This window comes from Anolis sagrei, chromosome 1, assembly GCF_037176765.1.
Source record: "Anolis sagrei isolate rAnoSag1 chromosome 1, rAnoSag1.mat, whole genome shotgun sequence".
Taxonomy (NCBI): Eukaryota; Metazoa; Chordata; class Lepidosauria; order Squamata; family Dactyloidae; genus Anolis; species Anolis sagrei.
Window position 1 is genome coordinate 22,549,561 of NC_090021.1, and position 27,727 is coordinate 22,577,287.

At 41.6% G+C, this 27,727-nt stretch overlaps 1 protein-coding gene across 6 annotated transcripts in view; it reads right to left on the reverse strand.

The window, feature by feature from the left end:
• SLC8A1 (solute carrier family 8 member A1) overlaps positions 1-27,727 on the reverse strand; it is a 426,510-nt gene that overhangs the window by 61,590 nt on the left and 337,193 nt on the right. For 5 of the 6 annotated variants that reach the window (XM_067463246.1, XM_067463252.1, XM_060754494.2 and 2 more), the window contains exon 3: positions 7,734-7,840. In XM_067463246.1, coding sequence (XP_067319347.1) covers positions 7,734-7,840 — 107 coding nt within the window. Of the gene's footprint in view, positions 1-6,186; positions 6,291-7,733; positions 7,841-27,727 lie in introns of all 6 variants that reach the window. The other variant, XM_060754495.2, reaches the window with a different exon arrangement.

Consider the following 27,727-nt stretch of genomic DNA (forward strand, 5'->3'; position numbering starts at 1 on the left):
TAACTGTATATAGAACTTCATTTGGGGAATGTGTTCTGGCCTAGTCCAGGTGATTGTGAATGATGTAATCCTGGGTCTGAGTTGAGTCAATTAGTTGGGAACCAATCGGTGATTGCTATGTGTAAATGAATTGTATATAAGGAAGTCATGTACAGTGTATATTTCTCCTTGTGCTGTGATGTTGTTCGTTGAAGGCTATATGTAATTAAAAGAACCTGTCTTCTAAGACAAGATATAACTGTGTGCTGTGGTAAGTTTGTAATGTCATCTAGACTGGGGGAAAGACAGTGGTGAAACTGACAATGGCCGGGCATGTGCTCAAGTGTCTGTAAAAGGTTCCAGCGTGGCTGCAGGCTGTGGGAGCAGTTGACTGAAAATACTGTGCAGGAAGAAGCTGCTAGAAAGCGCTGAAGTTGTGCAACTGATCTGCTGCTGAATTGTGAAGTTAATCTCAACACCAAGTTTGCCCGTGCCTGGTCTAAAGGCCCATTGAATCTGAGTGACTATTGGAGACTGAAGGGAAAATATGACATCAGCTACTCTCAGTCAAATTGCATTAATAATCCCCCCTCCCAAAGAACCGTTTAAGGATAAGGGAAGTAAGGGAACAAACCAACCGAAAAGGACAATCCAATTAACTTACATAAAAATGTATCAATCGGTTTCAAAAATGGAAAAGAAATACAAGAAATGCAGTGCTTACCAAGCTCGTTCAACAACAGGGCTGTGGAGAAGACACAGAAGGACAAAACACAGAAGAAGAAAAGACAATGAGCAATGAAATAAAAGAGAACATCCACAGAAAAGCTCCAGATCCGGGAAACCAGAGAGAGTGAAGATCTGTAAAGCAGGACACCATTACTATAAAGAATAAAAAGAGCATGAGAAATCATAATGGGAAAGAGGCACATCTCATGAGGATGGGCTGTGAAATTGTGGGAAGATGTCAAACACATTTATCCATTTCTATGGTGCCAGAGATACAATCTTTCAGAATTAATTTTGTGTTCCCAAGTTTTTTTTAAAAGGTGAAATGACTTCCTGGATCCGCATTTAAGATCTCCTTTTGCATCAGTGACAGCTCTGCCAGAGTTTGAGGAAAGAATATGTCCCAGCGGATATCTGCAAGAGTGTTCTTTATTCCTTTGCTTTTAGATTTTTTTGAAATCATTCCCATATCTAAAATTATGACATTGGAAGGAGTGCTTTGTCATGTGGGAGAACTTTGGTTCTGAAATGTTTGAAGAATAATATTGTGGAGCAGGTATGGGCCAACTTGGGCCTTTCAGGTCTTTTGGACTTCAACTCCCACAATTCCTAACAGCCTCAGGCCCCTTCCTTTCCCCCCTCAGCCGCTTAAGCGGCTGAGGGGGAAAAGGAAAGGGCCTGAGGCTGTTAGGAATTGTGGGAGTTGAATCCCAAAACATCTGGAAGTCCCAAGTTGGCCCATACCTGTTGTAGAGATTGTTTACCTTTTTTACCCAAAGCTTCAAGCCTGAAAAAAGAAACATCTTTGTGAACTGGAGTTGTGGAAAACCCTCTTCCAAGTCAACAGAATGGTTTGGTTTACTTCCACATGTTGTCCACTTTTGTTTGTGTACACGTTGAAAGAGCTACATGAGGTGCTGAACTCCAAATTATGTTCAGCACCTTGGAAAGCTCCTTTCCTAAAGACCAGAGTGGATGGAATGACATGGAAGCCTCCTTACAAAAGTGGCTGCTTATCCCACCAAATGGGCTGCTTATCCCACCACTCGGCTGGCTGTTGTATTGGATCACACATCAGATACTTCCCAATGTGTGCAGATCCCAGTAAGGTGGCCTACTGCAGCTGGCAAATGGGCCATTCTCAATTCAGACAACCCTTGGAATTGACAGCATAAAAATCCTGGAATGTGAAGAAAAATTAGGAAACCTCAAATAGGGAAATGAAAGACCACAGGGGTCCTTTGATGAATGAAAATCAACTCTGATCATAACTAAAATGTGCTGGTTTATGGCCAAGTCCCTTTGTCTCTGGATAGTACTCTGTTCTGCACTTCATCCACTTGTAAGCTGCCTCGAGTCCCCTTTGGGGAACTGGTGGTGGGGTATAAATAAAGATTATTATTATTATTATTATTATTATTATTATTATTATTATTTCCCTGCCCCCTCTCCCAGTCCTTTTACAGTTGATCAGGTCCATTTTAGTACTCCTGGCCATTAGATTCCTGAACCTTGCCTGATGGAGCTCCGATGTATTCGATTTTATATTTTATTTTTAGTGTGTTTTATCAGGGTTTCTGTATTTTATGATGTTTTATTCTATTTTTTGTTTCTTATTTTTATCTTATTTTTTCATTATTTTGTTTATTAAGGTCCAGTGAGGTTGTTTATATTGTCTAATGTGCCTTGTCCTGATGTAAACTGTTTATACTTTTGACTCTGAATGGCTGCCATATTTGTTGGAAACTGCCCTGAATCCATTCGGGGAAATAGGGTGGCCTAGAAACAAAGATTATGATGATTATTATTCGAAACACAACAAGACGAGTCCACAGCAGACACCCGGCTGGCTGTTGTATTGGATCACACGTCAGACACTTCCCAAGTGTCTAGGACTGTGTGATGTATCGGCAAATAATGTGTGCAGATCCCAGTAAGGTGGCCTTCTGCAGCTGGCAAATGGTAATTTTGTCAGTGCCTCTTGTGTTTAAGTGCAGGCCAAGGTATTTAGGCACTGCACCCAGTGTATATTTAGTATTATTATTATTATTATTATTATTATTATTATTATTATTAATCATTGTTTCCTAGAAAATCTCAGATAGGATTTCCATGAAGGGTCACAGGATATCTTTCAGAGATTCTTTAACAAGGGAATCATACTCAGGACCTCAACAAAAACACACTCCCAGAGAGCATCTGTGGGGACGGGGGGAATCAAAGGGATTAGGTAAGGGTAAAGGTTTTATCTGACATTAAGTTTAGTTGTGTCCAACTTTGGGGAGTGGTGCTCATATCAATTTCCAGGCCGAAGAGCCGGCGTTCTCCGTAGACGCCCCCAAGTTCATGTGGCTGGCATGACTATATGGAGCGTCGCTAACTTCCCACAGAAGCGGTACCTCTTGATCTACTCACTTCTGCATGTTTTTGAACTGCTAGGTTGGCAGAAACTGGGACTAACAGTGGGAGCTCATGCCACTCACTGGATTCGAACCACTAACCTTTTGATCAGCAAGTTCAGCAGCTCAGCGGTTTAACCCACTAAGCCACCGTGGGTGAGGGGCTTTTAAAAAGGACTCTCATTTGCAGAGTTGTCAATCTTGCCTTGGGTTTAGCAGTTTTATCTCAGAAAACCTCCTGAAAAGGAAAGCAAACCACTTCCAAATAATAAGGCTGCTTCATTTACAGATAGTTGTTGTTTCCTGCCTGCAAGTCATTTTCGATTTATGGTAACTTGATCATGGGGTTTCCTGTGACCAAGACCGTGTGATTTGTCCACATTCATTCAGTTGGGTTTTGTGGCCAAGCAAGGATTTGAATCCTGTTCTCCAGAATTATAACCCAATGCTGAAATTATTATGCTACACTGGGTCTGCTTTTTATCAACCAAGGACTTCTCAGATTCTGGTTTCATAAAGATGCCTATCAGCATATGAAAATTTGTGCACAGTGTGCAACTGGATGTGGGTCATAGTTTTCAAAAGAGTTGAAAGTGGTTTCAGAAACTTTTTTGTTTATTATGGTGTATCTCAGCCTTCTTCAGTATCTTCCAGAGGTGCTGGACTACAATCCTCATTATCCCCAGCCAACACATCTGGAGGAGAACTGGTTGGGCAGAAGCTGGTGTGTACAGACATTTCTTTTATTCCAGTATTTCTTCTGTTCAAACAGGTTGGCACGTATTTGGTAGCAAAAACTTTTTATGGAACTCCTTTGAGCAGAAATGCAAATAAGGGCAAACTTGGGCCCTCCAGGTGTTTTGGACTCCAACTCCCACAATTCCTAACAGCCTCAGGCCGCTTAAGCAGCTGAGGGGGGAAGGAAAGGGCCTAAGGCTGTAAGGAATTGTGGGAGTTGGAGTCCAAAACACCTGGAGGGCCCAAGTTTGCCCACGGCTGATCTATCTTCATATTTTATTGCCACTACTGCAAATAGCCTTCAACTCTGTGAAAGTAACTCTACCTAACTGGCTTCCTATGATTCTCATATTAGGAGCTGCTTTAAATTAGGATTATAATCTAGGGCAGACTCAGAAGCCGCAGGTTGCCCCACTCCGATATCTGAAGTCCACTGCACTGTGAAGAGTAATTGAATCCTCAGCATGAATGTTTCCTTTTAATTCTGAGAAGCTCAACTGTTATAATTCCAAGCCCAATTTATTTTATTTCGGGCGACATATCAGTGTATGGCTGAACTGTGCTTTAATACCATATGTAATACATTATTTTCCTCAGAAAAAACAAGACAATTCCACTTAACGTCTGTTTTTTCGAAGCCTGGATATATTTAAAGAGGGCAAGCAAGAGAGGACTCCTTGTAAAATACATCTGTAGCTGATTTGAAGAACGTTTGTTTTTTGTGACCTAGAGATAAGATCTGCATAAATGCAATGGATTTCATTATAGTTATGATGAGGAGTTGGTTCATTGGTCATGGCCTTGCCAGTTTTGTTATTCATGCCATGCCTTTCTATTATCAACTTTACAATATGGAGAAAGAGCAGGACGAGGGATATTAAAATGGCAGCTTGCCCAGGCCGCCGAACACAGCTGAGAATCCAGAGTTGGACGTGGGAAAAGGCAAAACTTAGGAAAGATACTTATATGGATTCCTTCAGACAGCCTGCGATCTGTGAAAGACAACAACAGAGGGAATACTGCACATTGGGCCCTTGGTATTTGATGGATTCTGTTTCCAGGGCCCGTCGTGGATACCCAAAATGATGGGTGCTTAAATCCCATCAAATACATTGGTGGGGTAAAATAGTGTTCCTTACATAAAATGGAAAAATCAAGGGTTGCTTTTGGTTATTTATTATTAGAACATTTTTATTGGTCTAATCTTTGGATGCAGAATCTATGAATACGGAGGGCCAATTGTATGTTAATTGTGTACAGTAGGATATATTATACTATGAATTACTTAAATGCAATAGAGCATGACTGACACAAACCCCGTTTCTCCAAAAATAAGACATACCCTGAAAATAAGTCCTAGTGTGATTTTGCAGGATCTTTGAGGATGCTCAAAATATAAGCCCTACTTCAAATAATAAGCCCTGGTTACACTTCATAAAAAGGCAAATTAAATAATGTCCAGGCAGCTATACAGAGGCCATAATGAATCTTTTGGAACAAAAATTAATATAAGACTCTGTCTTATTTTCAGGGAAACAGGGTATGTAGGTAAAGGTTTCGCCTGACATTAAGTTTAGTCGTGTCCGACTGGGGGTTGGTGCTCCTCTCCATTTCTAAGATGAAGAGCCGGCATTGTCCGTAGACACCTCCAAGGTCACGTGGCCAGCACGACTGCATGGAGTGCCATTACCTTCCCACCAGAGCAGTACCTATTGATCTACTCACATTTGCATGTTTTCGAACTGCTCAGTTGGCAGAAGACAGGGTATGTAAGCCATGTAAATGCTGAGCCATGAGAAGAATGGCTCAGCATGTAAGCCGCTCTGAGTCCCCTTGGGGAGATGGTGGTGGGGTATAAATTATTATTATTATTATTATTATTATTATTATTATTAGGTATTGACCCCTTGGGGGGCCCTTCCAGACAGGTCCTATATCCCAGGTATTCTATTTATCTCAAATTATCTGGCAGTGCGGACTCATATAATCCAGTTTAAAGCAGAAAGCCTGGGATGAGATCCTGGGATATAGGGCCTGTCTGGAAGGGCCCTGAGAAAGACGACATTGTGGATGTCCTCTTGCTTGGATATTTATATTATCCACACCACAGGACCTATTATATATCTTTATTTTCCATGAATTGTTTTAATAGGATACAAAACCCAATGAGGATGGGTTTTTTTAAAAGACAGGGAAAGAGAGAGAGAAAATTACAGCTGCTAAGTTTGACAGAGGCCATGGCAAGTTAAGTGGAAGCTGAGCAAGAAAGTTGTGAGAGGAGGGAGACACACACAGAGAAAGGTCCCCGTTTCTTGTGAACTGTCTGGGTTTACTCTCACACCTTTCGTTCTTCTCCGTATCCATATTGGTTCCTCAAGCACAAGGTAGAAATTGCACTCTTTTTCATATTCCTCGCGGTCAAGTATTCTAAGGGTAATGCATTTCCTGTGGGAACACAAGACAAAGGCAAACAAATGTTGGCATTGCACACACATGCTTTCTCAGTTCGACCGGCTGAAGTGGAGGTTGACTGTGATAGTAATGGGAGACCGAACACACATCCACACTTTTTATGTATGTAAAAGAGCAGAAAACCTCTGTTCTGGAAGTCTGATTCACGTGATTAAGAGCCCCTTCACAAAGGTAGCTTACTCATAAAATAAATGTCCCTGTATCCTAAAAGAATTGAGAGAAAGGAACTGATTTACTTTTATTTTCTTTCTTTAGGGGATTGATCGCCCTCTGATTTTTTTACTTCAGTTCCCCTGTCTGTTTGTCCAATCTGGCTGTCTATCAATTTCCTTGTATTTCAAAAGTTTATGGTAGCCATCCTTATTGTAACAATATATTGAGACACATATGAACAAGACTGGGCTGTGGTGCAGTTAGCTTAGAGCTAGATGCACTAAATCACTACTGATCAAGAGTTCATGAGTTCAAAGCCAGCCCAGGTCGGAGTGAGCTTCCAGTCATTCGTCTAGCTTGCTGTCAACCTATGCAGCCCGAAAGAAAGTTGCATCTGTCAAGTAGGAAATTTAGGTACTGCTTATGTGGGAAGGCTAATTTAACTAATTTAAGATGCCATAAAAACCTTCCAGCAGTGTGCAGATGAATGGGGAAGTACTCTATCAAAGGACTTGGTGTCACAAAGGGACAGTGAAGCAGCAGCTCCCTCTGTGGCTGGAATTGAGTTGGAATCCAGCATACCCTCATGAAGCCAGAAAACGCTTGGGCACAGCTGGAATGTTAAAATTGCCTCTGTGTCTGTCTATATATGTTTTATGTCTGAATGGCATTGAACGTTGTCCCCTGTGGTGTTAGAATATAAATACTGTAAATAAATAAATATGAGTGCATGGAGTGCCAATTACCTTCCTACCGAGGTGGTACCCATTGATCTACTCACGTTTGCATGTTTTCGCACTGCTAGGTTGACAGAAGCTGGGGCTAACAGCAGGAGTTCACCCCGCTCTTGGATTCAAACCTCCGACCTTTTGGTCAGCAAGTTTGGCAGCTCTGTGGTTTAACCCACTGCGCCACTGTGGGGCTCCATCAGCCATTATGATAAATGCTTGAAAAGAGCTATAGTCCGTACCTGCACAAAGCCATGCAATTTGCCTTTTAATGGATCACATGTGTCCTAGGCAAAACATTGTGGTATATATATTAAATGATATGAAGGTCGTATCAGGGGAAATGCAAAGCCATAGTTTAGAATACTACTGATGGACTCCACTGTCAGTAACTCAGTTCTCTGCTCAGTTACATAGATAACGGGATGTGTGGCTTTGAGAGTCTATGAACTGGAATGTGCCAACTCAAGCATCCATGAGTGATCGAGACTGGTGCATACAGGTAGGGCCCAGCCCCACATAGCCGATCCCCCACCTTTCTTTTCACTCATCTCCACCAGACGGGGCTCCCCAATTTCAATGTAGAAGGTCTTGTTTTTCTCATATTCCTCATCATCAATTACTTTGATTGATATTGTTTTGCTGAAACAGAAAAGAAGAAGAATAGAGATTCAAGAGTACAGCAAGTCGAGGAAAAAGGAAAGAAAATGAGAAAGGAATGCATAGGTGACAGAAAATCTCAGAGAAATCAAAAAGGTGTTCCATTGTGTAGATAAAGTGATGGCACTAGAACAAGCAGAGGCAAACTTCGGCTCTCCAGGTGTTTTGGACTACAACTACTGGCTGTTAGGAATTGTGGGAGTTGAAATCCAAAACACCTGGAGGGCCGAAGTTGGCCCATACGTGCACTAGTATCACAGAACAGAATCACAGAATTAAAGAGTTATGAGAAACCACAAGGACCATCCAGACCATCTCTATACAATACTGTACAGTGTACAGATGCCTCTGAAATTCATTGCTGTCTTGAAGCTCATGTAATCATAGGACTTCTGTCATGAGCCAACTCTCTGACCCACAACAACCCAGAATTTGGAAAAGTTACTGCACTGGACTAGAAATCTCAAGATCTCCCACTCAGTATGCACAGTCACTCTGGTAACTGGGGAATTTTGGGAGTTGTAGACCACGAATGTGACTTTTTAGATTTCTGTTGCTAGTTGACCTAAGTAATGTAATAACCCCAATTTCCCAGGTCTTGAATCTCCCTCCTTCTGGAGTTATATGGTTGCCCCATTGCCCACACAGAGTTTCACTTTCTGGAAACCAACTGCTTCTATACCTTCCAGTAATGACTTGCTGCCCAAAAATATTTTACGTTTGCTGAGAGAGATGTCCACTATGTGTGTGAAGCCCCAAAGTTAGACTGTGGACACTAGTGAGATGATTTAGTAAAACTACAACTCCCATGATTCCAAAACATTGAGACGTGGCACTTGAAGTAGTGTCAAATTGAATTGATTGCGTGTGGTGTACAAAACAAAGGGTTGTAAATGACTCTCCAATACATTAATTGAGATGCAGCCCACACACCAAGAGCTTTACATCTACAGTTAGAGTCTTGGCTTTCTCTTCCTTCTAGTCAAGATGACTAATGCCAGAGTTGCACTACTTCTAATTCATTTTATTCCATCAGAAAAAGAGTGGAAAATAAGTGGCAATATCATTAGTGAAGATAAGTTGGAAAACCAGTCACCCTTGACTACAGAGGAGAAGAAAGACATTCATTTCGAAAGCCTCGCTATGTGATCTACTACTTTGTTGTTGCTGTTGCTATGTGCCTTCAAGTCATTTTGGACTTATGAGAGGCCTAAGGTGAACCTATCACAGGATTTTATTGGCAGATCCCCATGGGGATTATTTGCCCTCGCCTTTCTGTGAGGTTGAAATAGTGTGACTTGTCCAAGTTCACCCAATGGATTTCCATGGCTGAGCAGATATTTGAATCCTGGTTTCCTAGAGACCTAATCTAACACTCAGACCATACTGGCTCTGTGGACTATATCTATTATACATATACAGAGCCTTGGTTTCAGGACCCCACTTGTGGATCTGAAAATATATATTCTGTGGAATAGTGAAATGGTAAATGTCAAATCAATATTTGCTTTTTGGATTGTTTTAGGAGGGTGGAAGGGGGGATACTTTCAAGCAATTAATGATTAAATTTCTGGATACAGAAGGCTGACTGTACAGGGCCAGCTAACACTTCCCAAAAAAGGATTCCCCCCAGGCAGGAAGCAGCCAGGCTTTGAAGCTCCATGTCCATTCAATGCTAATCAAGCTGGCCAATTGCAACATTCATACTTGCCTTCAACAGACAAGAGTTCTCTCTCCCACCCTGGACCTTCCACAGATATATAAACCTCCCTTGCTTAGTTTCCAATATATCTCACAACCTCTGAGGATGCCTGCCACAGATGTGGGCGAAACGTCAGGAGAGAATGCTTTTGGAACATGGCTCAGAAAACTCACAGATTCCAGCCATGAAAGTCTTTGACAACACATTGAAATTCTATTGTTTAACCTAATAAGAGTGGAAGCACTGAATCAATACAGCTGATTGACTTCCCATTCAACAATAAATTCAATGAATCTATTCCAGTTGGAACTAATCCGTAGTATTCAGGCTGCTGTGTTTGTTTATATGTGTGGGTGCACACACTCAGACACCTTAAAACCCATTCAACCCATTCATTCCTCAATCATACTAACATTCACACAGAGTCGCAGTGCTCAGTATATAGCAGCCTCGTCTCCCAATCTGTCAGTTAAATCTGCCCCTTCTCCATTCTGTAGAAGGAGATCTTTCATGGTGTGCCAGGACACATACATTACTTAGCATTTCAGAGCTTCCCAACACTTGCTGTTTCGCCTTGAGGGCATTCTGACTGCCAGCCTATGCTACAGCGCTTTGGGATCTCTTTCTCTTTCTATATCTATACACAGTTGAATGGAATCTTATAAATGAACACTGGAAATGAAATTGCCCTTATCTGATGTGAACACTGACAACAAGGATCCCAAGAAACCTCCATCGTCGAATGGAAAAGGATGTTGCAAAGGGATAGAGAATGCAAAGGAAGCGGTTCTTGCCGAGAGCAATCAGTATGATGTGTGAGGATTACAGCACAACTATGTTAAAAAGACCTAGAATACGAGCGTCGAATGAAAAGTAATGCCTCCACCTTCGTTGCTTGGGTTTGGATGGGAATATTTTAATAAGCAAACACAGAAATAATCCTTAGAATATGCTCTTTAACTACCACTATTCACTTTTTGACATAATCACCAGACAATTGGATACATTTCTGCCAAAAATGAACAAGTTTTCTGAAGCTGTCGCGGAAGAAGTCAACACTCTGTTTCCGCAACCCATTGTGCCCAGATCTTCCGACAGCCAAGCAAAGCAATAATGTGACCCACACGTTCTTGTGAAATGCCGATTATGCTTGAAATTTCTCTCTGAGTGATACGACAATCATCCTGAATGAATTTGTCAACCTTTTCTTGTGAAACTCGGTGGTTGCTGTCACAGGACATCCAATCTTTGTTTGTCATGCAAGTCAGATGTTCCTACCTCAACATCTTTAAACTTACTCACCCAATGATGCACACTAATCATATCAACATAATCACGATAAACAGCTTGCATTCTCTGATGAATCTCCTTTGGGGTGACACCTTCTGCTGTCAAGAGTTCAATGATTGCACATTGCTTAAGTTGCATTGACCAACTGTCTGCGCAGGGTTCCATACTTTGCACTTTAACAACACAACCATTCAATGCTAAGGCTTCCTGCCAAAATGGAACTGTAGAGGAGAGTCTACTAAACAAGCCAGTACCTGCTGCATACCAGTACTACCATCTGTTGAGGAGTTACGAAGGTGGAGGCATTACTTTTCATTCAACCCTCATACATTAAAAGACCAAGAGTGCAACTTACTTATGATATTTTCTCTCTTCCCCTTTCCAGTACAGTTTAAGAGGGAGCCAGCGTAGCTTATTGGCAGAGCATGTAATTTATATTTCAATCTTCCCCAGGGTTCAGTAAGATTCTTGCCAGAGAGAGGCTGCCACATAGAATGGAAAACTATAGACTAAATAAACCAACAGTTTGACTTGATATAAGGCAGCTTTCCATGTTTGTTTTGATAATACTTGGTGACAGTTTAAGACTGAACTGTCTGTGCCAATCCTCTCTTCTGAATGCACACGATACAATGGCTCATCCGTTATTCTGAATGAATACATTCTGCATTCATTTCTATATTGAAGAGACATTGAGGAGGGGAAGAACTTAAGCTAGGCCTAGCGGTGTTGATCATCTCAGAATCCAGTGGCCTCGCTTGATGAACTCACCACAAGACTAAAAAGTATCTTGGAATCAGACAGTTATTTGTAGTCTCTCTAAACCAGGCCTGGGCAGACATTGGCTCTCCAGGTGTTTTGGACTTCAACTCCCATAATTCCTAACAGCCTACCGGCTGTTAGGAATTGTGGGAGTTGAAGTCCAAAACACCTGGAGGGCTGAAGTTTGCCCAGGCCTGCTTAATCCTAGTACCCATGAAAATAAAGAAAGCAGCACAAAAGAAAAGATGGATGCATCACAACTATCCATGTAATCATTGAATCTGCCAATTCACCATTATCTATTAAAAATAACTCAAAAACTTGCATTGAAATGCTATATTGCTAAAGCTTTTCGCACTCTGGAAATGTCAAAAGTTATTTTTTCTATGATGCTTTAGAATGGGAGATATGACAGGTTAGAAAGTTTGCAGAATGCTATCTGGTATTTTTCCCCATTCTCATTTGTTTTTGTTTTTCCCCCCAGCTAACTAAGATCTCAGTTATATTTTTATCCTATGCCCTAATAGAGAAGCTTGACCTATTCTTCTGCCTTCTTGTCTTGAACCTCCACCCGAGGGCATTCCATCTGTTACGGGAAAAATTGCTGGAGCAAAAAGCAAACAGAGATGAAGATACAGAGAATACAGTAAAACCTCCACCACAGCAAAGTCAAGCCAAGTCCTGTAGGATTCAGAATTTGTCCATTTAACTCTTTCTTAAGAGAAAATTGATCCAATATATCCAGATTCTCCTTTTCCATAAAGGTAAAAGTTTTCCCCTGACATTAAGTCCAGTCGAGTCCGACTCTGAGGGTTGGTGCTCATCTCCTTTTCTAAGCTGAAGAGCCGGCATTGTCCATAGACACCTCCAAGGTCATGTGCCCAGCATGACTGCATGGAATGCCATTACCTTCCCGCCAGAGCGGTACCTACTGATCTACTCACATTTGCATGTTTTTGAACTGCTAGGTTAGCAGAAACTGGGACAAACAGTGGGAGCTCAGCCCACTCCATGGATTCGAACCACCAACTTTTCTGTCAGCAAGACCTGCATCTCAGTGGTTTAACCCACTGCGCCATCGTGGCCTCCTCTCCTTTTCATGTGTAACATTAATTTAGTTGTTATCATGCAGCATGGTATGATAACAAATGGGTTTACCATTGCCCTCCTCAAAAACTGAGAGTATGTGGTTTTCTCTAGGTGACCCACTGAGTCTCCATAGCTGAGTGGAGATCTGAATGCTGGTCTCCAAGAGTCATAGTCCAATGCTCAAGCCACTATGCCACCCAATGCTCAAGCCACATTGATTCTCTTACACCACACTGACTCTCATACATCATCACAATCCGTTGTTTCCACAAGAATTAAGGAATTATCCTTCACCAGTATAATTCTTTGGCTCTAAAATAATTTCTTGCCATTAACCAAACTTTGCTCCGCTTTAGACACTGTAGTTTGAACTGCATAATATGGTCAGTGCAGATCAATGTAAAGCGGTTTGAATTGCATTGCATTGCCCTATATGGGTCTATACTAGGCATGGGCAAACTTTGGCCCTCCAAGTGTTTTGGACTTCAACTCCCACCATTCCTAACAGCCTCAGGCCCTTTCCTTTTCCCCCTCAGCCGCTTAAGCGGCTGAGGGGGAAAAGGAAGGGGCCCGAGGCTGTTAGGAATGGTGGGAGTTGAAGTCCAAAACACCTGGAGGGCCAATGTTTGCCCATGCCTGGTCTATACTGACCATAAAACTCAATGTAGACATCCGCTCTATAGATTTAATATGTTCTTTCCCCACATAATTATTTGAAGTGGTGGTCCTGCTATGTGTCTTCTGGATATTTTTAAAGATTTCTATGCTGGACTTCACAATAGGCTTCCAATAATGACGACCTTCTTCCAGTAAAATATTTTCAGTATTACATATGTAAATGCGACAAGACTACAGAAAGACTAGCTGGCAAATTCAGAGAATCTTTAAAAGTAAGTTATGGGTAAAAAAACACATGCAATCTTGGTAAGTATTGGGCTTTTGAGTCTTTGTGTGTGAGGCTATTCTCTTGACCTGCTGAATGCTTTAGATGTTTACAGAGAGAGTATCAAACTCAATTGCATTCAGTTCCATGAAATTGGTGGAAGGAGTGCCCCATTCCATCTACTTCTGGAGTTCATGTGAAAGTGTTTTGCTAAGGTTGTTACCAGCATTACATTCTCTTCTCTCTTTATAATTTAGACCCAACTTCACTACCTACACGGTTGTGTCTGCCTATGCTGAACCAAAAGACCATTATGTTTGCCTTTCATGCTTTCAATAAAACTCATTTATTCCAAGAAAGAAATAGCTGTGGAAAGTTACAAGGCTGTGACATCAATGTGATTGGTTTTGCCTGTTCCTCATAAATATTTTTAATAGCTTGTTCTGTTAAAAACTGTACTATATAGTTGATGTATATATCTACGGGTAAGCTATATTGGTTTCAAGCTAACAAACACCTGTATATTTGTATTTTATTTTAGGAGGATTAGATGTATGTTGTATGTTGTGTTTGCACTGTCTGTTTTGATAAGGCCAACAGGCTAATCAAGAAAAATAGTTGTTGTTGTTGTACTATATACAGGGTCGGGGAGAGAAAGCGAGGTATAAATATACATAATAATAATACACATTGTGTGTGGGTGGAAAGAGAAATGTCCCTAGCATTCTGGGAGGCTACTCTTTTCTTGAAATCAGGCCTTGCTCAAGAAACAGACTACATCAGGAGTAATCCTGTTGTGGTATGTGGTGGTTTTCATGTCAATCTAGTTGTTGTTTATATGTTCAGTCGCTTCCGACTCTTCGTGACCTCATGGATGAGCCCACGCCAGAGATTCTGGAATATTGTGTCCAATTCTGGGCACCACAATTCAAGAGAGATATTGACAAGCTGGAATGTGTCCAGAGGGGGGCGACTAAAATGATCAAGGGTCTGGAGAACAAGCCCTATGAAGAGCGGCTTAAGGAGCTGGGCATGTTTAGCCTGAAGAAGAGAAGGCTGAGAGGAGATATTATAGCCATGTATAAATATGTGAGAGGAAGCCACAGGGAGGAGGGAGCAAGCTTGTTTTCTGCTTCCTTGGAGACTAGGACGCGGAACAATGGCTTCAAACTACAAGAGAGGAGATTCCATCTGAACACGAGGAAGAACTTCCTGACTGTGAGAGCCGTTCAGCAGTGGAACTCTCTGCCCCGGAGTGTGGTGGAGGCTCCTTCTTTGGAAGCTTTTAAACAGAGGCTGGATGGCCATCTGTCAGGGGTGATTTGAATGCAATATTCCTGTTTCTTGGCAGGGGGTTGGACTGGATGGCCCATGAGGTCTCTTCCAGCTCTTTGATTCTATGATTCCTGTCGGCCGTGACCACCCCCAGATCCTTCAAAGTTAAGCCAGTCACTTCAAGGATAACATCCATCTATCTTGCCCTTGGTTGTCCCCTCTTCCTTTTTCCTTCCATTTCTCCCAGCATAATTATCTTCTCCAGGTTTTCCTGTCTTCTCATGATGTGGCCAAAGTACTTCATCGAACCACCAACCTTCTGATTAGCAAGTTCTGCAGCTTAGCGGTTTAACCCGCTGCACCACTGTGGACCCTAGCTTGTCAATATCCTTCTTGAACTGTGGCGCCCATAAATGGATACAGTCTTCCAGGTGAGGTCTGGCCAAAGCATTACTATTTACCCTTGATCTGGAAATAATGCTTTTATTGATGTAGTCTAGCATTGGCTTGTTTTGATCACTGTATTAAGTTTTGACTAACGTTTTTGCCTGTGAGGTCAGAGGAATTCCAGACAAGAAACAATCAGGAACACCTAATCACCTCTCAACAAAGGATTATCCCAGGCAATAACAAGCCACATCTAAAAACTGTCAGGCTATCAAATGCTAATCAAGGTGGCCACTTGAAACATTCACATCTTGTTCCAACAGACAAGAGTTCTTTCTTCCACCCTGAACTTTCCACAGATATATAAACTCAATTTTCCTAGTTTCCAACAGACCTCACAACCCCTGAGGATGCCTGCCATAGACGCAGGTGAAACGTCAGAAGAGAATGCTTCTAGAACATGGCCATACAGCCTGAAAAACCTACAACACAGTGATTCCGGCCATGAAAGCCTTTGACAATACAATTTGCTAATAGGTTTCATATCCAACCCCATTTATTGCTGTGCAGGGATTTCTGCAACTGCTGTATAGTATCACTTTATTAAAAGCAAGAAGAACACCTAAACGCACAAAAGGTGCTCTGTTATTGAAACAAATGACTAGGGCTTTTGTATTCAACGAAGTACAGAAGCAACGGAGGCAGATCGTTCTTTTATCTACGTAGTTATGGCAAACACATGGCACTGAATTATGTTTCCAGGCAACTGCAGACTGTTAATTAGGAAGACGCACGAGAAAGCCAAGCTAACATCTCCTTACACATTTCTCAAGAAATACAAAATGAAGATTTTTTTAAAAGGGAATGCACAAAGAGGTGCCCTTTTCTTCCTACTCATCTTTACTACAAATAGACATAGAAGTAAAACTGACAACATGACTCCAACGCTAAACATCTGTGCTAGTGGCCTGGATCCCAAACTATCAAAACCTACTCTCAACAATGCTTTAAATACGTCATTGCTAGATCTGGCAGCAGTTGATGGGTGCTTCTCTGTGTGTATGTGCCTTCAGGCTGCCTACTGACTTACGATGGCTATGAATTTCATAGGGTTTTCTTACGAAAAGAATACTAAGACATGGTTTTGGAGTTCTTCCTATGAAATATAGCTTACAGCTCCTGGTATTTGTTGGCAGTCTGCCATCCAAGCAATAACCAAGGATGACCCAGCTTAATATCCAAGATCAGAGACAATCTTTAGGGTATTTAAGATGATACTTGGTGTCTCTCTTTATTCAAGTTATTAATACCATAGAGAAGTGATTAATAGAATCATAGAATCATATAATTGGAAGAGAACTCATAGGCCATCCAGTCTAATCCCATGCCAAGAAGAAGGAAAATCCCATTCAAAGCGATTCTCAGACTCTGGTCCTCCTGGTGTTTTGGACACCAGCTCCCAGAATACCTAACTATTGGTCAAAGTGGCTGAAGGTGTTGGGAATTGAAGTCTCAAACACCAGGAGGACCACAGTTGGGGAATCATTGCCACCGAGGAAGGGAGAGGGAGGACATCCCCGTAATTCCATTATCCTCCACAAGTCAACGTGACGTGGCCATTCATACCTTGATTAAACTATTGCCTCTTATGAAGCAGGAGGCTGGTCAACATCTAGTTCATTCACATTCCCAAGAGGCAACTTTGGGTTCATGCAGTGTATTCTAGCATATATCTAATTTGTAATGTGAGTGGAGGCTAACGTATTATGTCCATGACTGAAAGGTGACAGCCACATGTCAAGAGTAAGATCTGATGTTCTTGGCATGGACCTTGTTTCCATTGAAAGTTTATATTCTTTCTATCCTCCAAAGCAGTGGTTCTCAATCTGTGGGTTTGTAGATATCTTGGCGTTCAACTCCCAGAAATTTCTGGGAGTTGTAGGCAAAAACACCTGGGGACCCACTGGTTGAGAACCATGGCTCCAAAGGGTTCAACATCACACACAAGGTTCTCCTCTTCCCCTCCATAATCACTGAGTGGGCTGACCGATAGCAACTGGCCCAAGAACAATCAATGGAAGAACTAAAGAGGGATTTGAATCTGGGTCTCCTCAATCCTAGGGCCCGTCCAGACAGTACCTTTATTGCGGTATCTACTGCAATAAAGGAGGGGCTGTCCAGACAATGTTTTGGACATTCCTGAATTAATTTGTTACAAACCAGGAAAACCCTGGTTTGTAGTGAATTAATTAGATAATAGGTTTATTCTTGGAAAGTGCGGGATAAACCCACTATTTCCAGTTCTGCACCACAGAATACTGCCTTCCAGACAGTATTCCCAAAGTTTATCAGGCTAAATAAACCTGGTAAACTGTGGGAATATCCACCCCATCCACCCAAGCCCCCAGACCCCTTAGAAAACTAATGAAAACTTACCAGGCCTCCATTACAGGCTTCGGCAAGCTCTCCTGGCGCGTAGAAATGATGTGCCTGGAGAGTGGGGGAAGAGGGAGGAAAATCTCCTGGCGCATCATGTCTACTCACTAGGAGAGCTGGCTGATGCCTGTAATGGAGGCTGGGTAAGTTTTCATTACTTTTCTAAGGGGTCTGAGGGCTTGGGGGAAGGAGGGGTAGGGCTAGTGCCGAGAGAACGTCTGGACACCCACCCCAGAAACCCACTTTCTGGGGTGGGTGTGGACAGGCCCCGAGGAAAATCCTCATTTTTTAAATGCAGATTCTCCTAGGATAAAGGCATGTCTGGAACGGCCCCTAATCTGATACCCTAACAATTGTAACTCATTGGTTATCTATTGTACTATATGGTGTAGGGAAAAATGTGAACAAAACACATTTCTCTTAAATAGAGAGTGACTGTTGCATCCTGACTTTCAGAAAAACTCTTTCTTTTTATGAACTGTCTGAGCTTTGATACCTTCTGGGGAATTTCTCTTCTTAGTTCCACCATCATCACAGGCACATTTGGGAAGGTGCCAAGACACGAAAATCTTGATGGTTGCTTCCAGACTATGAAATGTCTTCTTCAAAGGGTTAGATTAGCCCTCCTCTTTGCTTTTTTCGACAGACAGACAATAACATTAGGTAGGCGTTTGGCTTTTGATGATGTGGAAGGTTTTTATTTTATTTTAAATTAAGTGCATTGTGCTCTCCCACCTCCTGGTTTTAGAATCATAGAGCCACAGAGTTGGAAGAGACTCCAAGGGTCATCCAGTCCAACCTCAATCTGCCATGCAGAAAAACACAATCAAAGCACTCCTAACAGATGGCCATTCAGCCTCTGCTTAAAAATCTCCAGAGATGGAGACTCCACTGCACCCCAAGGCAGCATATTCTATTGCCAAACAGTTCTTACTGTCAGAATGTTTTTCCTCTTGTTGAGATGAAATCTTTTTTCTTATAGCTTGAATATGTTGCGCCGTGTCTTAGTCTCCGGAGCAGCAGCATATTGCTCCCTCCTCAATATGACATCCTTTCAAATATTTAAACATGCTTAATTGTTTTGTTATTAGTACCATTTTTAATTATGACAGCTTAATTATTTCAATATTATGATTGAGCTTAGCTGTATTTTGTTCTAATCTGTTTTGCAAGATGTCTTAGGTCCCACTGAAGAACCCTCATCTGTGAGCCTTTTGCAGCAATTCTTCCGGAAATCGTTTCCCATTCTGTACACACTCTTCGCTGTGTATTTGCAAGCTGCAAAGGCTGGGTCAAAGCAATCAGTTATGGGAAAGTCTGTCAATATGTGCAGCTCCTGCTTAAACTCTAACAAGTTCTTAGACAGCTGTTAGCATCTAATGATTGGAGGCCAAGCCAGAGCATGAGGTGGAGAGGAAGCGAGAGGAAGTAGTCAGCACCAGAGACCTTGTTCTATTAGCGCTTTCTGTCAAAAGGCAATGAACAACCATTTGCCTCTTTACCCTGCAATCCACTCCTGTACCGACAAACCAATTGAAGGCATGATTACTCTCTTTCACTTAAAGGCAGGATTGCGGTAAACCCAAATAGCAAGTATCCGTTAAAAAGGCACAGAGAGCCGGCGTTTATTTAGGCACTATTATTTTACACAGGAGTGTTTCATTCAAATACTTAAGCAGTGCAGAAGCTGGATAATAATTCACTTCTCTGGCGCTGCTTTTTCCAAATGCTTTCCTCCTGCCCAACCAGCTCAATCCTGTTTTTTGGTTGCGCAGGGATAACTGCGACATTCACAAATCAGTCCTGATTGATGCTGTGTCTAATTCAGAAGTAAGGATGATATAGTAGCTGCCCAGCTGTGTGTCAGCCAATGTTTGGTGACCAAATATAGTTTAGAGTGGTGCTTCTATGGAAACATCATTCATCTGTTCCTGTGGGTTGAATCCAAGACTTCCTTCCAAGGACAACGTATGCCTGGACAGGTGGCCAAATCTGATAGTGCTAAGTTGTTTGGTTTGTACATTTGAGTCTTGATATCATGCTAGAAATGCAGGTGTGTGTTGGAGTTCAGCCTGTGATTGTGTTTCAGGATCAGGGTGCTTTGGATGTGGGAAGTGATACTAATGAATTTCAAGATGGTAATGGTTTGGTCAATGATATCAATGCAGAGAAGGATTAGGAGATCCCTGTCCAAAGTGTAGTTTCCCATGAGAATGTCTCTGAAGGGTGTGGGGATGATGGTGTACTCCCTGAATTGTTACCAGAGAGTTCCCAGGATTTGGGGCTTGAAAACAACTGGGCACCTGGCCCAGCTGCAAAACTTAATGAACAAATAGATAGGAGGCAGGAGATTAGTCAAAACAGGTAGATTGAACAGTGCCTTCTGCGATCTGCCAGAATCCGACAGAAAAAGATAAGGGAATCTCAATTAAAGCGTAACCAATTTCTGAGTACTTAGGATAGTTTAACGAGGGGATAAAAGTTCCAAGTATGGGAAATATAGTCAGATGAAGGATAATTTAGAATCAAGTGTAGTTCGTGTCCTTGTTTTATGAAAGCCTTGCTGGGAAGATTCTTGTCTAAACATTTCTTGTTCCATAGTTTGGATTCTTGTATTGTATGAATGCCTACTCATGCCTTGGATTAATGTTTCCTGGTTTTCTGAATTATATTAGAGAAGTGTGGACTTTGCTTTTATGGACTTTGATGAACTTTATCCTGGACTACTTTTCCTGTTGCTTATCTTCTTACCTAATTGGATTTGCCCATTCCTTTAAAGTGCTTTTTACTTTGCTGTTTTTTTTAATTATCTTTAATAAAAGGATTGTTTTCCAATCAACAGTGTGGTGTCTATAGTCTGAGGGCTTTTCCTGTCCTGCAACAGTGCAACAGTGTATTCCTTGCAGCTTGATCCAGGGATCCAGCATAATGAAACACATCTATGGCATCCTCCTGATGTTCTGAATCTATCATGACTGCGGCGATTATCACAATACACTGTTAAAGTGCTGCAGGTCCTTTTCAAATTATATGGCTGCCTCCTGTGAAATTCTGGGGTTTGTAGCTTAGTGAGGGCCCTCCCCATACTGCAAGTGGAATAACAATGTGGTGTGATAATCTCCTGTGCTGACTTCCAGATCTGCATTGTTGGATAGAGGAAATGGGGCATGTGTCCACATTGCACAACTGCAGCTGTTTGGTAGCATTTTAAATGTCAGGGCTCTCTCTGACAATCCCTTTTTTGGCTAGAACAGGATACTATTGGAAAGCCTGCGGGCCAGAAAAACAGCTTTGAGAGTGTGTTCCCAGGGATTTACACTGGCTACATCTACACTGCCATCTTATGCATTGAACTGCATTACATGGGTCTACACTGATCATATAATGTAGATTCAAATTGCATCTATGGTACATAATTATAACATTGGGTAGCTGTGACATTTCTGGACATACAGCCATGTTCCAGAAGCATTCTCTCCTGACGTTTCGTCCACATCTATGGCAGGCATCTTCAGAGGTTGTGAGGTCTGTTGGAATGCATTTCTGCGTTCTCAAATAAGATGCTGTGTTCATCACACTAGAGGAAAAAAATCCACTTAAAATCCAGTTTCTGCCTCCTGCAGAATTCTGAGGTTTTTAGTTTAGTGAGGCTATTAAAGGCTCCTCCCCAAACTACAAACCCCAGAATTCTGCAGGAGGCAGAAACTGGATCTAAATGGATTTTTTCTCTAGTGTGATGAGGCCCCAAGGTTGGTTCATCAGGTGCTCTGCTATGGCTGACTTCTGTGGTTGAAGTGGACAAGTCTACATAGGGACCACCAAATGCAGCATTGCCCAAACACGAATCAAGGAACATGAAAGGCGCTGCAGGCTAATTCAACCAGAGAAGTCAGTCATAGCAGAGCACCTGATGAACCAACCCAGACATAGAATATTATTTGATAACACAGAAATGCTGGACCACTCTAACAACCACCACACCTGCTCTTGCCTGCTTGAGGCAAGTGTGAATGTTGCAATTGGCCACCTTGATTAGCATTTAATGCCAATCATTATCATTATCACTATCATTCCACTTAAACTGCCATGGTTCTGACCTATGGAAATCTAGGATTTGGAGTTTAGGAAGGGGTATTTGGGATTTTCAGTCAGAGTGTTTCAATGCCTTACTAAACTATAAATCCTCAGATTCCATGACATGGAACCATGGAAGTTAATGTAGAATAATAACACTATAAATGTATGCTGTGGATAGGCCCAAAAAGTCTTACAGACTTTTTGCCATTGCTGTGTTCAAGCGCTATGCATAAAAGTCTTGCCTGCAAAAGGAATAGTCTCAGCCGCTTCAGAGGAGGCAGACAATTCCCAGTGCGCATTTCCCGGTATAAATTATACTCAATCTATGTATCTAGTTCAGATTCCAATGTTAACACAGATAACAAAATTATGACTCCTTTGCATAATCCTAATCCTTCAGTGTAAGGAAAAACAACTGATTAAAATAATACTTTTTAGGGGCTGTTTTTAGAATAGCTAACCAGGGCAATGTTTTTCCATGCCAGATGTTAAAGCGTAATTCTAATAGTTATCTGTTATCATGCATATCATTTTCATCAGGAGTTTTCATTTCATCCAGCAAAGGTTTGAGTCACTTCTCTGTTTATTGCCCTGTTTGCAAAGCACTGTCTTAAACAAAGCCAGGTGGCATTATTTTATCATCCTGCACTGAATATGCCACCAGAACGATTCTGCTCTCTGGTTTTTTAAAACTGGAAAACAAAGAGTAAGAATAATTGATTGTTCACGCATACTCCACCGAATACATTTGATGGATTGTTATTGCTACCTAAAAAGGAGCTGCATATTCGCCAGGGAGGAGCCTTTCCATCTGCTCAAAATACATCTCAGTCTCTTGGTTGCATGTTTATGATGGCCTGCTTATAAAGGAATAATTGTCAATGTTGCTGAATTGCCAAATACAGTGTATAATTTGATCTTAACTAATTTGATGCTGATGTAGCTTGTATTTGATCAAATGCTGCTCCTAAGGGGGAAACCCACATGTTATATTACAACTGTGCACAAGGATTCTGGATCAATAAATCTACCTAATGTTCAGTAATTTTGCGAAGAGGGAGGCCAAAATTATACAGAGCAGGGGTAGGAATCATACCAATTTTGAGATTTTGTTGGACTGTAGTTAAAAGCACTTCTACATTACTGTCTATCCTGATTAGGGATGATAGGAATTACAATCCAACAATATTTGGAGAGCTGTGTAGTTCCCATCTCTGCTGTAAGGGCTCTGGAAGCAAAATACTAATAATATTAATAATAATTGTTACTAGGCCTTTTTTCATTTTGACTTTTGAGAATATGGTTTTTCACAGTGTTAGTTCTATTGTTCACTTTCTACAATCATGCTGGAGAACATAGAGATTTCTAGGCAGAACACTTCTGTAGAAATCTCTAGGTCAGCATCTCTCAACCTGGGAGTTGGGACCCCTGGGAGGTGTCATGAGGAGCTTTCAGAGGGGTTGCCAAAGACCATCAGAAAACATATTTCTGATGGTCTTAGGAACCCCTTTGGCAGACAAGGCTGAAGGTCTCTCCGCCTGTCCTTCTCATCCTTTTTGGAAGCGGATGGCGAATCCTCCCACCAAAAGCTCTCCTCCACAGCCAAGGGGAGGGTTGTTTCTGAGACTCCAAGTGGGAGAGGGGAGAGCAAGCATGCTCAGCGCATGGCACACATGTGTGGGCACGGGAGCGTCTGTGGGGTTGGAGAGAGGCTCGTGCCAGCAACTCCCTTCAAGGCAAGTTCTGTGTGGAAAGTTTGGCCCAGTTTTATCACTGGTTTAGTTCAGAATGCTTTTTGATTGTAGGTGAACTATAAACCCCAGAAACTACAACTTCTAATATCAACGTCTATTTTCCCCAAACTCCATCAGTATTCACACCTGGCATATTGAGTATTCGTGCCAAGTTTGCTCCAGATCTATTATTGTTTGAGTCCACAGTGCTCTCTGGATGTAGGTGAACTACAACTCCAAAACTCAAGGTCAATGGCCACCAAACCCTTCCAGTACTTTCTGTTGGTTTTGGGAGTTTTGTGTTCCAAGTTTGGTTCAATTCCATCGTTGGTGGAGTTCAGAATGCTCTTTGATTGTAGGTTAACTTCAAATCCCAGCAACTACAACTCCCAAATGACAAAATCAATTCTCTCCTAACCCCACCAGTATTCAAATTTTGGCATATCAGGTATTTGTGCCAAATTTGGTCCAGTGAATGAAAATACATCCTGCATATCAGATATTTATATTATGATTCATAACAGTAGCAAAATTACAGTTATGAAGTAGCAACAAAAATTTTTTTATGGTTGGGTTCACCACAACCTAAAGAACTGTATTAAGGGGTCATGGCATTAGGAAGGTTGAGAAACACCATAGAGTGCAAGTTTGTGATCAGTAACCAAGAGAAGTCAACCACAGAGTCATGCTGGAAAACCTATAGAAATTAAACACTGGTAGTAGGAGAAATGATGGATCATCCTGATCATGAGATTCAGCTTGTGCTATAATGTCAAATAGAAACTTTTGATCTCTGTTCCTCCTGGGTGAGTGAGAACAGCTGTAGCCCACTCATGAACCATTTGCCTTTTCACTGACAAACCTTACATAATACTGTAAATATCTGCCAGACATTAACGCACAAGCAAATGCTTTCTATTAAAAGTTCATTCCATGTTATGTATTTTGCTGCATCCTCCAATGAAGTCACAGTGTGACCTCCAACGATTATACATGGTGCACCCTTCAATGTGATGGAATCCTGTGATTGGTGAGACCCCAGCACTCTCTGGCAGAGAAGGCTGAAGACTTTGTAAAACTACATCTCCCAGGATTCCATTAGCGTTGAACCATGGCAGTTCAAGTGGTGTCATACTGCATTAATCCTACAGTGTAGATGCACCCTTCCTCCAAGATACTTTGATTTTAAAGAAGCTAAGCAGCATCAGTCCTGTTTAGTATTTGTATAGAAGAAAGCTAACCCAAACCGGGTACTGTAGGCTAAATTTCAGAGGAAGAAGCTGGGAAAATAACTTCTGAACATTCTTTGCCTCAAAAAACCACTCTGAAATTCATGGGCTCACTATAAGTTGACAGATGACTCTAAGGCACGCACACACATATATTAAAGGGATTAAAGTCAACATATGAATGAGAAAGCACTTCCACCACTCATTAAATTACGAAATTATTGTCCTGTTTTGTCCCAGAAACAGCCCGACAACAAGGCTTAAAGCAACTAAAAAAAGCTTTACTTCAGCAAAATGATCCCCTTCGGAGTTCCTGAAAAGTTTCCTCACCCTCTTCTTCCTACTCACACTTGACCCCAAATCCCCAACTCCCAACATAGAATCATAGAGTTGGAAGAGACCTCGTTGGCCATCTAGTCCAACCCCCTGCCAAGAAGCAGGACAATTGCATTCAAAGCACCCCCAACAGATGGCCATCCAGCCTCTGCTTAAACAGCTGAACAGCTCTCATAGTTAGGAAATTCTTCCTAATGTTCAGCCTCCTGTTCTACCTCCTCCTCCTCAGAAGAGGAGTACACAATACATAGTTTTATTGTGCTAAGATATTTGGAAACAAGAGAAGCAAAAAGCCTGTGTATTTCAAACTGGCAACAGATAGTGTTTGTAAATATACCTGCCCAAAGTCCCCAGCAGCAAGTAATAAACTGCTACATTCCCCCATCAAACGAGCCTTATGTCTCCATATCAGTACTTGGGAATACTGGCATTAAGGGAAATGTGCTGTTATAATTAAAAAACAAATTAATTAACATTAATCCTGTTAACATTAATTTGTTGCACTGATATTTAGTAAAGTGCTACTGACACATTACTTTTCAATTTGCAACATCAATTAGAATTATTAAACTAGTCCAAATGCAACTGCTCTAAAAAGGTAATAAATTAAAGTTGAAAAAGCAAATTGCTATTCACTGCTGTTAAAGTGATTAAAATAACTTGCTAAAAGCATTGATAAAAGTTACATCAAAATATGGGTAATGAGCGAATTTCAAGCTCTGCTCCAAATTTAATTTGCAAGGTGGGATGTATCTGTTGTAAATGCTCCGGTAGGAATGCATGGCAAGTAGGCTGGTCTATATAAAAAGATCTATTTTCAAGGACCAGTTGTGATATGAATATGGAGTACCTTTAGGTACCTTCCTTTTCTCTTCCTGTTCAGTACTCTTCTAGCAACCAATTAAAATGGCAGGTGCCCAAAGAAAATTGAATCTAAATGAGGCTGAGAGGAGGACAGGTGCTTGGATGGGGAATACAAAACACCAGAAACATCCAGAGGTGTGCGGGTACATTATACATGTGCTAAGAGCACAACATATAATAGGAGCCATAGTGGCACAATGGGTTAAACCCTTGTGCCTGCTGAACTACTGACCTGAAGGTTGGCAGTTCGAATCCATGAGATGGAGTGAGCTTCTGTCTGTTAGCTCCAGCTTCCCATGAGAGAAGCCTCCCACAGCATGGTAAAATATCAGGGCGTCCCGTGGGCAACGTCCCTGCCACCGCCAATTATCTCACACCAGAAGCGTCTTGCAGATTTTCAAGTCGCTTCTGACACAAAAAAACCCCTACAGATAATAATAATAATAATAATAATAATAATAATAATAATAATAATAATATTTTTATCTGGCTCTCCTCATGGCCAGACTGATATGTTCAGTAGCCATGGGAAGTTGGATTGCAGCTGCAATCACAAATGGAAAACCAGGGATGGAATGGAATAGGGGATCCTAGAGGAGGGTTCAACTGGATGGCTGAAATCCTGAATAGAAGCAATCTTCGAAAGTAAGATTATAATGCAACATTTTACTGCAGATCACACTTATGTCCACTATACACCAACATGAAGATTGGGTAAAGAGGATGGGACATCCAAGGTGAGATGTTACATTACATATTGTTAGGAGAAGCTGACAAAGGAGTGACGATCAAGGGTCTGGAGAACAAGCCCTATGAGGAACAGCTTAAAGAGCTGGGCACATTTAGCCTGAAGAAGAGAAGGCTGAGAGGAGACATGATAACCATGTATAATTATGTGAGAGGAAGTCATAGGGAGGAGGGAGCAAGCTTGTTTTCCGCTGCCCTGCAGACTAGGATGCGGAACAATGGCTTCAAACTACAAGAAAGGAGATTCCATATGAACAATAGGAAGAACTTCCTGACTGTGAGGGCTGTTTAGCAGTGGAACTCTCTGCCTCTGAGTGTGTAGGAGGCTCCTTCTTTGGAGGCTTTTAAACAGAGGCTGGATGGCCATCTGCAAGGGGTGCTTTGAATGCAATTTTCCTGCTTCTTGGCAGGAGGTTGGACTGGATGGCCCATGAGGTCTCTTCAAACTCTACAATTCTATAATTCTGTAATGTTTAAATTGGCAAGTCTTATTTACAAAACAAAAAGGTAGACATTGTCCTTTGAGGGTTAGCAAAGGCCTACGCAAACAAGGGATTCCTGGGTGTTTCCATCATATTCCATGGTTGTCTTTGCTCCTTCACAATTAATTGTATCCCCCTCTTCACTGAACTGCGAATTACACAGAACCGCTGCTGCTATAATCACATCTCTGCATGAAACTGAGGCCTTTTAACCAGGGGCTATTTGCTTTCTTTTGGCTTACCTTCAGCTGCTGGATCATTACTTATTTGAGGATGAATGGAAGAATCTGAAATGAGGACAGGACTTGTTTTCTTGGAAGAACCAGGCATGTCTTTGGGCCTTCAATGCACAATCACAGAAAACCAGATGGTATGTTATAATTGCTGGATACAGCAATGCTGGGCAAATATATTTTAGTGCTGAAGTGAAGAATGATATGACACAACCTCTCCATTCCATGCAAATATGAGAACTAACAGCTGAATCTTACTTTAGTACTAGTAACTGCACACAGTTTTCCACTTTACCTATTGTTTTGTTTAATACAATAATAACAGGTAAATAATAATAATAATA